Genomic DNA, 12,603 nt, shown 5'->3' on the forward strand with positions numbered 1-12,603 from the left:
ACAACTGACTAAGAATGTGTACTTGGTGTCGCCAAGACGTCTACGAAGTACTCTTCAGCATGGGATCTTCTTCCATGTTTTGCTAAGTCAACAAGCAGCGAATGGTTTGGGCTTTCGGAGATCTAATTTTTCAATTGCAATAATTCCAGTAGTTTGCAAACAGTTTTGAAAAGTCTTTTCCGTACCCAATATATAGGTACGCTCGACAGGGAAAATATCATGTGATACCAGTCGTTAGATGATACCATGATACCAACTTGCAAAACTCAAATTTAAAGATGTCAAAAAATTCTGAAAAAATCATGGATGTTCACAATACATATGTCAACAACCCCTAAAAAAATCAGATCAAAATTCGAAATAGAGAGGGAGAAAGAAAAAAGACAAATCCATCATGAATAGTGTCAAAAGAAGACAAAAGCTAGAATGCCACTATTCACATATGAATTTGTCTTTTTTGTTTCTCTTGTGTATTTCGAATTTTGATCTGAATTTTTTAAGGGTTGTCGACATATGTGTTGTGAATATTCATAATTTTTTCAGAATTTTTTGATATGTTTAAATTTGAGTTTTGCAAGTTGGTATCATGGTATCATGTAAGCAATGGTATCACCTGATACTTCCCCACTCTCGACATTCGCAAATGAATAGTAGAATGACCTTAGATTAAAAATATACCCTTAAAAAGTAGGAGAGAGAAGAGAAAAAATCAAAAGGGGCATTTATGTAAGATGAATCTCTCTCTGTCTCTCTCTCATGCATCCCAGGAGTAAAGACCGGGAGGGAATGAGCTTCTCACATCGATTAGCGAATGTGGACCGTCCGATCGATTTCCCTGTCTAATATTGACCGTCTGATCTCGGATAAGATCGCTCTGGGCCGCCGGATCTTTACCGCGATCGTGCTCGGCCGTCGGATAAAATTCCAATTGCATCAATATGTAAATATTGTGCCCCCACCGGGCCATTTTCGTCACTTCGCTTCTTGGGCCAGGAGGGGATACAAATACGCGACCACATCCACCTTCTCCCCTCGCTCCTCACTTCCCCCCACTCACGAACCCTAGCTTCTCTGTGCCGCCGCCGCTCGGTCCGGATTTGGAGCTGACGTGCTCGCCTTGCCTCAGGTACGTCGTCCCGCACTCTTCTCCATCCATCCTTCCCCTTCTCGCGGCCGTTCCTCGTGGCTAGGCTGACTTCGTCCTCGTGCTGCAGTTGGTTCCGGATTTGGCCACACGCTCGCGTCCGTCGTCCGTCGTTTGCTCGGCCGTCGCCATGGGAAAGGTTCATTCTTCTTTCTTTGTTAGTCCTTTCGTTTTTCCTGCTCGCTGTGCATCCGTGCGTGGCTCACGCCGTGGTTGTTCTTTGCGGATGAACAGGGAGGTGGATATGGTTTGTTCCTTCTTCGGATTTGGCCGTGCTTGGTCCTGCTTTTCTGTTTCAGGTGCGGATCTGAACCATCCACATATGCGTTTATTTTTTGTTGATTCTTTAACTGTCCGCTGTTGCCGTTGCATGGTTGTCTGGTTTGGGTATGTAAGATTACAATCAAACTGAACTATAACAATTTATACAGCATAGTTAGGTATCAAACTAATTATGTATTCACGTGAAGACTATGCAAAGCAAATGGATGTACAGTCGTTACATATGTTCAGGTTTAGGAGATTTACCATGACAGCTTGTGACAGATGCAAAACATGGATGCAAGCAAGTGTGATTGTATGATGGTTGTGAGGTGTGTGCACTCGGTTGCTGTTGTTTTATCGCAGTTGGTGTATTGTAAAATCAAGCACTAAACAATTGGCAGTATCTTTTATAATCTTGGGTGTTGTTATTTCTAATGTGTAAGATTGGTTGTACATCATTCGTAGTTTGTGTTGTTCGGCACATAACTCGCTCCTCATTGTAAAATGATGATGGTTTGTGATGTGTTGTCCTGCACATCACTAAGTAATGATGCATTTCTGTGGGAAGCTTCTGATAAACTGTAATTATGCTTGCTGTTATGTGCCAGGTTCGTCGCTGCAGTTGTTGTGGTGTCTCTAGCTGTTATTCATTCCCATTGACACGTTTCGCCTAGCTGTTTCGCCTAGCTCTCAGGTGCTTTTCTTCTAACTTTTTTATGTTACTGTTATTTACCTTTGCATGTTGATCTATGGTGGGGTCTATTTTTGGGCACTACCTTCTGGCTGATCGGTTCTAAGTTTTGGTTTTGGGGTGCTTTCTAGCTTTTTTGTGTGAGTGGCCTTATTCTAGGTTATATTTTGTGGGTGGCAGGATGTTTGCTGTGAGTTGTTCGTATATGCATCTATTGGATGTGGTTGCCACCCGGTGTTCGTTGCCATTCCATTCGTACTTGAGAGAGATAATGGACGATGGGGTCGTGCTCGGAGGAGTTGAGCTCGAATTTGATGTGCCCGGAAGTGATTCCGGGAGCATGAGGAGGTTTTTTTGGGCTCAAGATGGTGTGGATTTTCTCTCTCTTTACGAGAAGGCTGCTTTCCAGGCCATTTGCTTCTTACAGAGTTTGTATGGGTTTGTGATTCTGGACTATAATTTTGAGTGTATGTCGACTTACAGGGAGCTTGCTCGCTCTGCAGTTCTTTTAGCTGCAACGATGGTTAGGTCTGCGGTGCCTGTTGGTTGTGCCGATGCCCTTGTTGCTGTGATTGACCATGATGTCCTTTTGCAGCGGCAGATGTTGCACGCCAGATTGGTCTCGACGGCGTGCAATATTTAGTTTTTATTTATATTGTGTGAGTTGTTTCTATTTCTTTTGTTTTCCATTGCTCCTAAAATGTACATTGGAGTTGGCGTGGCTGTATTCAGATAAATGAACTGCTCTTTAGACATTATTTGTATTTGTTATGTACCTACTTAATCATTGTTATGTTCATTGTTGCTACTTTTACCACCGTTTCCTAATTGTCATGCTGAGATCATGCTGGATTGTACGAAATGTGTGTATGCGGCTCTTTAACCATCATGTTCTCTGGACTTGGGTTCTGCTTAGGATGTACTTTTAGGCCTTCAATGCCTCCTGGCCGTGGACCGAGCCGCGGCCGTGCCGCTGCTGATGGCCCTGCCCGTGGAAGTGGGCGTGGGCGTGCCGTTGCTGATGGCCCTGCCCGTGGAAGCGGGCGAGGGCGTGCTGTCACTGATGGCCCTTCCCGTGGAAGGGGGCGAGGGCGTGCCGCTGTTGGTGGCCCTTCCCGTGGAAGGGGGCGTGGGCGTAGTAGGGTTGGTGGCACACTTCCTTCCCCTCCTAGAATTCATCTTGCTCCTCCTGTCATTCGGCCACGTTATGTGCCCCATGCCCCACCTGGGATCGAGAATCGCAAACATAAACGTGAGTTAGAGCTACCTGATCCTGCTTAGTAATACAGACCCTTGGCCTTGTGATAGCATCTGATGTTGTTCTTCTTGTGTTCCCTGACCAATGTTTAGGAGATGGTTGGTTACCCTATGTGAGTGAGGTTGAGGCGGCGTTGAACCGCAGGAAGCGCAAGGCAATTAGAAAGCTGCGCCATTCTGGATTTGAAGGTCCATTCGTTTTCCAATTGCTTAGCTCAGTCTTAGACCCACCTGGACTTGTTAGTTTTGTCTGTCATGCTAGACCATATTGTTATGGGCCCTTTGCCGAAAGACTGGCGTGGTTTCGATCATGCATTTGCTGAGCCGCTTAAAGGTATCATTGTCCTCGGATTTGTTTGTTTGTTGCCTTGTGATTTGCCTGTGCTTTTATAATTGGTGTTTGTTTTTCGTTGGGGCTATTAGCTTCATATGCAGATGTATCGTACCTTGGTACACCAGATTATATCTATGGATATTGTGGTGCTTCTTTCTGGTACGAGGAGAGGGTACAGGGAAAATCATCATATACAAAACGTAAGATTGTCTACAATCTTTGTTGCAAAGGTGGTCAGGTTTCTATCCCTCCTTTCAAGGAGCCCCCGCCATTTCTCCGGGAGCTTCTCCATTTTGATGGAACTTCTCGTGCCAAGAAATTCCTCCGAAATATACATCAATACAACTGTATGTTCGCCTTCACCTCGATGGGTGCTACTATTGATCGTTCGCTGAATGCTTCTCGGGGTCCCAAGGTCTTTAAAATTAGTGGCCAGGTGTCTCATCGCATAGGTTCTCTCTAGCCAAAAGACCCTAACACTCCTAAATTTGCCGAGCTTTATATATATGATCCAGCAAATGAGGTTGCCCATAGGATGCGTGCTTTAAATCCGGATGATAACCCTGTGGACCAAATAGATGAGGATATAGTGGTTGGCCTGAGAGATATGCTTAATGAGTTCAATCCATTGGTACAGAAATTTAGAGAGGCAAGTAAAATCATAGAAGATAGTGGCGATGAGCCTATCGAAGAAATTTCCATACGAATCATTGGTCCTTCCGATGGTGATGGCCCACAGTTCAGTTTGCCCACGTCTGCGAGGCTTGCTGCTTTGATTGTGGGTGACCTTACTGTTGAAACCTCTGCACGCGATATAATTATTTCCAGCCATTCGGAAGGCATGCAACAAATCGCTTCTCTTAAACCTGCCTTTATGCCTTTGCAGTATCCCTTGCTTTTTCCGCGTGGGGAAATGGGGTTTCAGATAGATGTTCCTTATATGTCTGTTCAGCTAGCTGATGATATCGATGTGCCTGGTAGTACTGGGAATGTTGGTACGTCTCCTGGTTCATTGCCAGTTGCCGCTCGTGGTAGTGCACCTACTAAAAATACACGTAGAAAGATGACCATGCAGGATTACTATCGTTATGTATGCCATTATAGAGGTGACCAGCCAAACCCATTCTTGTGTTATGGTCTTTTGTCGTCCCAGGCTGTTGTTGATGCACGAGCTTGCATTGACGAAAACAGACTATGGTACATACTGAGAAACCAAGATAAACTTAGATCTGAGCATATGCAGGGCATCACCGATGCCGTTGGTGGTGGTTGTGTTGATGGTGCGACTCTAGGTAAAAGGATTATCCTGCCTTCGAGCCACACCGGTGGTCATCGTTACTTTCAGGAGAACTTTCAAGATGGCCTTGCCATATGCCGGGTGCACGGTGCACCTGACATATTCACCACTTTCACCTGCAACCCCAAGTGGCCAGAAATTACACAGACGCTAGAACCAGGACAAAAACCACATGACAGGGAAGATATTGTTATCAGGGTTAACCACATGAAGTTGATTGAGTATCTCCATGATATTACGTCCGGAAGAGCCTTTGGAAAAGTAAAGGCTGGTACTACATTTTGCTGTTCTTATCACCTCTGTTGTGCCCACTATCTATTTGTATGATATCTGCTATGTGTTGATGCTAAATTATTTAATCCCTTTTGTGTATTTTGCAGTGCTTTATACTGTTGAGCACCAGAAGCGGGGACTACCTCATGCTCACATACTCATCTGGCGGAAGGGAGAACAAGGTATGATAGGACCTGATGGCATAGATGCATTTATTTCTGCTGAGATACCAGATCCATTGGGGGACCCTCTAGGCTATGCCTTAGTCTCTGAATTCATGATGCACGGTCCGTGTGGTAAAATGAACGATAAATGTGTTTGCATGAAGAAAGGGTGTTGTTCTAAATTTTTTCCTAAGGAATTTAGGGACGAAACAGTCATAGATGAAGACGGGTTTGCGTTATATCGACGTCGTGACGAAGGTCGTACAATTTATAGATGGGCACTATCTTGATAACAGGTGGGTGGTTCCTTATAATATGGCTGTGCTTAAGCGTTTCCAGGGTCATATTAATGTTGAGTGGTGTAACAAAACCCAGGTCATGAAGTATTTGTTTAAGTATGTGACTAAAGGCGCCGATTACTCGAAAGTCCTATTAGAGAAGTCAAAGGGTAAGGGTAAAATTGATGGGATAGAAGATGGAGGGCCGATGGATGAGGTCAAAGAGTATTTACGATGTCGGTTCATATGTGAATATGATGGATTGTGGCGTATATTTGGGTACGCCATACACTGTAGGTTTCCTTCAGTAGAGAGGCTCCCTATTCACCTTCCTGGAATGAATATTATTCGCTTTCGTTCCGAAACAAACCTTAAGAAAATTGTTGATTCAGACTTCTTGAAAAAAAAACCATGCTCACTGAATGGTTTGTTGCAAATGCTTTGTATGAACATGCTCGATCTTTAACGTATTGTGATTTCCCAACTGAATGGACATGGGATTCCGAAACGAGATCATGGCATGAGAGAGAAGGTTGTAAAAATATTGGTCGTGTCTACTATGTCTATCCTTCTGTTGGTGAACTGTATTACCTGCGAATGCTTCTAATGATTGTTAAGGGTTGTAGATCTTGTGTTGACCTTAGGACCTATGAAGGGCGTGTTTATCCTACCTTTAGAGAGGCGTGTGCTGCTCGGGGTTTATTAGGCGATGATAATGAATGGTACATTGCATTTGATGAAGCGATGGTTTGGGGTTTTGGGCACCGGCTTAGGCATTTGTTTGTGACCATGCTTATTCATTGTACTGTTAAGGATGAAATAAACTTCTTTGAACGATATTGGGAGAGTATGGCTGATGACATCAAACATGGGCTAAGATCCGCTTTAAATAACAAATCTTATGATCCTCCTGTGTCAAGACTTAGAGACATACTTCTCGATGAATTAGCTGAGCTATTTGTGAAACGTGGTTCTAACATAAGTAAATTTAATTTGCCACCACGGATCAGCGACACTGGATTATTTATTGAAAATCGATTAATCCATGAGGAGTTATCTTATGATGCACCTGCTTTAGCTAAAGAAGCGGTAGTCTTGCTTCAGAACCTGAATGTTAATCAAATTGTTGCTTACAAGGCGATATTACAATGTCTTCAGGCCAAGGAGCCAGGATTCTTTTTTGTTTCTCGGTATGGGGGTACCGGGAAAACCTACCTATGGAATGCTATTTGTGCTTTCTTACGGGGTAAAAGGGAGATAGTTTTAACTGTTGCATCTTCTGGTATTGCGTCGCTCTTATTGCCAGGTGGGAGGACTGCTCATTCCCGTTTTAAAATGCCGATCGATAATGATGATGAAATGGTATGTGATATAAAGAGAGGCTCACGCCTGCATAAACTGTTGGTGACCTCCTTGATAATCTGGGATGAAGCGCTTATGTCGAATAGAAGGTGTTTTGAGGCTTTAGATAGGACCTTGCGTGACGTCCTTTCTACAGATGACCCTTTACTCTCTGATGTCCCGTTTGGTGGGATGGTTGTGGTATTAGGTGGGGATCTTAGACAAATTCTTCTTGTTATTGAGGGTGGTACCAGGCCTCAGATAGTTGACGCAACAATTACCAATTCTCCGTTGTGGAGATTTGTCAAAGTGTTGTCCCTTACTGTTAACATGCGTTTGGCTATGCCAGATGCAGATCCCAGTGTGCAAGAAAGTGTTGCACTATTTAGTAAATGGGTCCTCGATCTTGGAGAGGGTAGATTACCTACCACGCATAAAGGGGATGAATCTGACCCTTCTTGGATAGAAATACATGATGATCTGTTGGTTAAAACATACGGTGATCACATAGGGGCCATTGTTTCTTCTATTTACAATGACTTTGAGTCTAACTATATGAATGCCGCCTATCTGCAAGGAAGGGCTATTCTGTCGACTACTAATGATTTTGCCGAGGAGATCAATACTCATGTGATGGTCTTAGTTCCTTCTGTTGGCAAAGATTACCTGAGTGCCGATTCTGTAGATACCTCAGGAGAGGCCGTGCAAGAGGAAAACCTTTTCTACCCTACTGAGTACTTGAATTCTGTTAAGATTATTAATTTTCCAAATGATAGGTTGACTCTTAAAAGGGGTGTTCCTATCATGCTTCTCAGAAACCTGAGTCAGGCAAATGGTCTGTGTAACGGCACGAGACTTATTGTGAAGGACCTAGCTGATCGTGTCATTGAGGCTGTTATTATGACTGGTTCGTACGTGGGTGATATTGTCTATATCCCCCGGATAGAATTGACGGCAAAACAAACAAAATCATCCTTTGTGCTTCGACGTAGGCAGTTCCCTGTACGTGTGTGCTATGCTATGACAATAAACAAGAGCCAAGGACAAACTTTGTCTGCTATTGGTCTCTATCTTAAGAAACCTGTCTTCACGCACGGCCAGTTGTATGTGGCAGTTTCCCGTGTTACTTCGAGGAATTCTTTGAAAATCCTTATAGAGTGCGAGGATGGTACATGTGGCTCCGAGACTAAAAATGTGGTCTTCCCAGAGATATTGCGATCTGCTGGGATCCTTCCATGATCTGGATAGGTGATTCTTAACTATGTACAGCGGCTGTTTTTGGAGATACCCATTGGGTTAGCTATATATAAGTTCGATGTGTTCTTTGATCTTTTGTTCATGCATGTGGTTGGTGTGGCTGGTCTTTTGTTCGTGTCTACGCCTATTATGCTTGGTGTTGTGAATCTGTTGGATGAATCTTTTGTCTCTGTGACTCCTGTAACAAATTGCCACCTTTGCCTGTGTTACTGGTTTTAGTACTATTCCTTTGGCCACAAATGCTATACTTTTGTTGTTGTGATTATGTTACAGATGGCGATCGTTGCTTTAGATGAGCTTGTACAAGGAAATAGCAACGATTCAGTCTGTGTGTATGTCTCACGACTATGGAACCATCGTGGAGGCACTGACACTGGTCCGATCAAGCACACTGACATGGTTCTTATGGATGCCGTGGTACTTGCTTTCATCTTGAATTATGTGTTCCATGTTAGTTTTGGGTGTTGGCTGAGACTTATTGTACTCATAATTGTTCTGTCTTTGCAGGGCAACCACATGTATGCTGAGATTTCTGAGAAACTGGTTCCTACATTTGCGCCAGGATTCGTGAAGGCCGTGCTTATGTGATTTCTCAGTTCTTGGTGTTTCCAAACAAACGTTATTTCAAGCCTGTCGCTGGACCACATATGATCAGATTCAACCGTTTGACCACAACCGACCCTCCAGCTGATGAAGAGATTGAATTCCCATTCTGTACTTACTCACTCACTGCTTTGGCTCATCTTCCTGCGCCGGTTGAGAACCCTGACTATTTCACAGGTGTGTTTATTGCCTTCTTATTTTTGCAGCTTCTTTGTCTATGCTTTTAACTGTCCTCCCTCTGATTATGTAGACATCCTAGGACTTATTGTCGGTGTGTCTGATGCCATGGTATACCACAGCTCTAACAGAGCTGATCCTTCTGTAAAGCGAACTATCACTCTCGCTGACCCGAGGTTTGTTGCTCACTATTTACCTTGTGTTCTGGACATTGCTAGATTTCATATCAATTCTCTTCTTTTGTGTGTGTAGTGGATATCAGATCAATGTCGTACTGTGGGGAGAGCAGGCAAAGGCCTTTGATGGAGATGATGTCATGCAGATAGGCCAAACTGGACCAGTCATTGCTCTAATTGTTGGGACCCTGGTTAAAAACTATGAAGGTTAGTCCTAGATAAGGTGAAGCCTATTTTATTATCTGGCGCTTTCTATTTGACTTGGTGTTTTTCTTGAATGTTTTGTAGGACGCAGGGGGGTTAGTGGTAGCGCAGCATGCCGATGGTACATTAATGATGATATCTCTGACATCACCCAATTTCATGAAAGGTGCTACGATTGTACTGGGCTGTTTGTTGCTTTCTATTTTGTCCATATGCTATTTTGACTCTACACTTATTTCTTCTTCTCCGATTTGTGTAGCCTCCAAGGAAAGTTCTCTCCTGTAACGAAAATTATTCTTCCTGGTCAAACCGCAGATGAGAAAAGTGCACAGGTCAATCTACAAACTAAAGCAGTTGGTCAACTTCTCGACTTGAAGGACCATCTTACGTTTGTTTGTGTGTGGCAGTGTGGGATTTTTAGCTATGATATATTCTGATATTGTGGTACGTCGTTTCTTTGCAGAGCACACGTTTCTTCTGCTCGGTCACTCTGTCCAGGCTCAGTCCTGGTCAGCGTTGGTGGTTCATGTCTTGTGAGAAGTGCCATAAAACAGCACAGCGACATGGCTCTGTCTACAGGTGCATTGACCCCACATGTGCCTCCACCGACGCAATGCCAAGGCATTATTATTCATCATGCACATTTTTCTTCTCTTTTTCCCTGTAAAATAATGTGTCATTTCATATAGATATCGCATATGCTTCAGATGCACTGACGATTCAAGGGAGGCCGAGTTTATTTTCTTCGACAGGGTTGGAAAAGAGATTGTTGCTAAATCTTTGATCACTTTGCTACGTGAAGGGTATTCCAATCGTACAACCCTTGAAGAGATTGTTGAAATAGCACGTGGAGACCCAGGCATCCCTAAAGACATATCCACTTTGATTGGCAAGAAGTACAGATTTGTGGTGTCTATCTCTTCAAAGAGCTTTATGCCTGATGCCGAGGAGACATCCTTCCAAGTTATCAGCATAGATGTGCCTGTGGAAAAGACCTCGAGCTCTGCGGTTTTATATCGCAAGGCAGATTCCTCTGGACCTTCTACTGGTGATGTGGGGTGTCCTGGTTCTGGTGATGTATCACCCTTAGTGTTGCCCGTTGGAAGCTTCTCAACTGATACTGGTGCCTTTTCTCTTCCTGCATTACCTGTTGGATCTGTCCCGGTCTTGCTCATCTCCGGTGATCTGTTTGCAAAGGTATGATTTTGTGTGTTGTATCTTGCATGTAAGTTGTTGCTATTTTCGGTTGTGCAGTTATTCTTATCAGCTCTAACCGATATGTTGTTTAGGTTGCTGTTGCTCTTGGCTCTCAATCGACCCTTGCTTCCCCGCCGTCCGTCAATAAAAGGTGGCTTAATGGGTTGTCCTGTCAATAAAGTACTCCATGTGAAATACATGTGTGTGGCTACATAAGCAAGCATGATAATTGTGAGTTACCATACAATTGTGTCAAAGTACTAGCATTCATATGTACTCATGTTTGGTCTGTGATTGGTTGGCAAGATACCTAAAGTACTTAATTTCAATTTATTCTTTGGTTTTTATTTTGACAACTGGCGTATTGCACTCACTCTATACATATCCTTTGAGATCGGCTGATTGATAGTTCATAGTTCTAATGTACCTCGGACCAGGCTCGAGGTTAATGCATGTCTTCTGATGGCGTCCATCTTACAAAAAGCATACAAGTATCTAGCCGAGTCTAAAAAATCGCAGTCGACATGCCTCTTGTGTGTCCTATAACTTCTAAAACAACATCAACATATTAACATTGAATAAATATTTAGCTAAGGATACAAGTTATGAATAGCTAAGGAATACAAGTTTTATGAATAAAAGATTGTTGCATCAAAGAGCATTAGCACCTCCTTGTCATTGTCCTTGGTCGCCTTCGGGTAGACCATATGTATATTAAGATGCCTTTCAATTTGTAGTCCTTGTCTGTCTTAGCCGACTTCTGGTGCTTATCTTGAGACAACATTTCTACATTTTTGTTGTACTCGGTATGGTTTCGGTGGAAAGAGATGACCTAGATACAATAATAATTAGATCTAACAATCAAACCAATTCTTGATTGAGAGCTGTGTCAATGTCTAGGTCATTGTTATTGACTGAAGATTGTTCATTTCGTTGTCTACAGCGGCGGTGGCTTGAAGAAAGGCCTTTCTAAAACCGAACTAACGAATGCTGACGTTCGCAAGCCTTTGTTCCCAGTTGACAAATCTAAGGTATTCCTTCCATCTTTTGCAAGCATTGGATCAATATCAGTAACATGTTTATCTAATTGAGTTGCGTGTTCTTTGGGCTTCTAGGAAAATGCAACGCTGGGCGATGGTCCTGCTGTCCTAGGTGAAGAGGTGGACGGTACTACAAGGTATATACTTCTAATTGCCTCCAGAGCTTCCTGTTTTGATCCATCGCTGACGAGTAGGTGGGTCTGACTTTTCCCCTCTCTGTTGTGAACTAAGCGAGGTGCCATTGGCTGTTGAGGGCACCACCATTCAAAAAAACAAAAACTCAAGGAGGGCCTGAGACCGAAGAGGTCAGGTGTTGTTGAGTGCTCGCCCTTTTGGTACGCCCGTTTTATCTTCTCCTTGCTTCAATGACTACTGTGATGAGCATTCAGTTGATCCGTGGTTGGTTATGTGTATCCAGGACCTTATCCTTTTGTTTGTGGATGCGTGAAGAAATGATGAAAATGCTTGATGAATCAACCACAAGAGGAGGATGAAGCGCTTTTGGTTTATCGCTGGGCTTTCTAAGTTGGTGCAAATTTGCATTGCCCTTATTGTACATTATGTCTGCTCTACCTCAACCATATCAGGCAGTAAATGTGACTGCATCTGACTGATACCCCTTGCCTATTGTAGTCTAAGTATGTGTGTATCCTACCTCTATGCTATCAGTCAGGACATGTCTGTATAAGACTTGAGCTCAACTATTAGTGTATGCTAAGCCATCTGCTAGCAACTGAACTAAAGAACCGTCAATGTAATATCATCATGTGTGTACTTAAACATGATCGATCATGCACATGTGACCTCTTATGTATTGATCATATGTTTATCGATTACTTCTGTTTATGATCGTTTGGTAATGATAGTTAATGACGGTTATACTATGATCTCATTTGATGTTCTGCA

The 12,603-nt window shown here is 43.2% G+C and overlaps 1 protein-coding gene across 13 annotated transcripts; it reads left to right on the forward strand.

The window, feature by feature from the left end:
* The first annotated feature begins 1,006 nt into the window (after nt 1–1,006).
* LOC123187287 (ATP-dependent DNA helicase PIF1-like) lies at nt 1,007–12,513 on the forward strand. Of its 13 annotated transcripts, XM_044599108.1 has the most exons (21): nt 1,007–1,126; nt 1,215–1,283; nt 1,379–1,443; nt 2,017–2,102; nt 3,016–3,351; nt 3,450–3,690; nt 3,780–3,890; nt 5,368–5,442; nt 8,574–8,717; nt 8,808–9,080; nt 9,154–9,256; nt 9,333–9,463; nt 9,545–9,626; nt 9,720–9,792; nt 9,924–10,039; nt 10,150–10,657; nt 10,750–10,808; nt 11,601–11,688; nt 11,773–11,834; nt 11,933–12,032; nt 12,116–12,513. In XM_044599108.1, the coding sequence occupies exons 10-20, from the start codon at nt 8,948–8,950 to the stop codon at nt 12,015–12,017; spliced, it is 1,440 nt and encodes a 479-aa protein (XP_044455043.1). In that variant the 5' UTR covers nt 1,007–1,126; nt 1,215–1,283; nt 1,379–1,443; nt 2,017–2,102; nt 3,016–3,351; nt 3,450–3,690; nt 3,780–3,890; nt 5,368–5,442; nt 8,574–8,717; nt 8,808–8,947; the 3' UTR covers nt 12,018–12,032; nt 12,116–12,513. The 13 variants fall into 13 exon arrangements, 12 of the variants coding, with proteins under 12 accessions (XP_044455043.1, XP_044455047.1, XP_044455042.1 ...); XM_044599112.1 differs by lacking the exons at nt 3,016–3,351; nt 3,450–3,690; nt 3,780–3,890 and having other exon boundaries at nt 11,929–12,032; XM_044599107.1 differs by lacking the exons at nt 3,016–3,351; nt 3,450–3,690; nt 3,780–3,890.
* The last annotated feature ends 90 nt before the right edge of the window (nt 12,514–12,603 follow it).

This window comes from Triticum aestivum, chromosome 2A (assembly GCF_018294505.1).
Source record: "Triticum aestivum cultivar Chinese Spring chromosome 2A, IWGSC CS RefSeq v2.1, whole genome shotgun sequence".
NCBI classification, from domain to species: Eukaryota; Viridiplantae; Streptophyta; class Magnoliopsida; order Poales; family Poaceae; genus Triticum; species Triticum aestivum.

Excerpts from the sequence above, each read along its gene's own strand:
- LOC123187287 (XM_044599103.1), top strand. The coding sequence starts at position 6,114 with ATGCTCACTGAATGGTTTGTTGCAAATGCTTTGTATGAACATGCTCGA.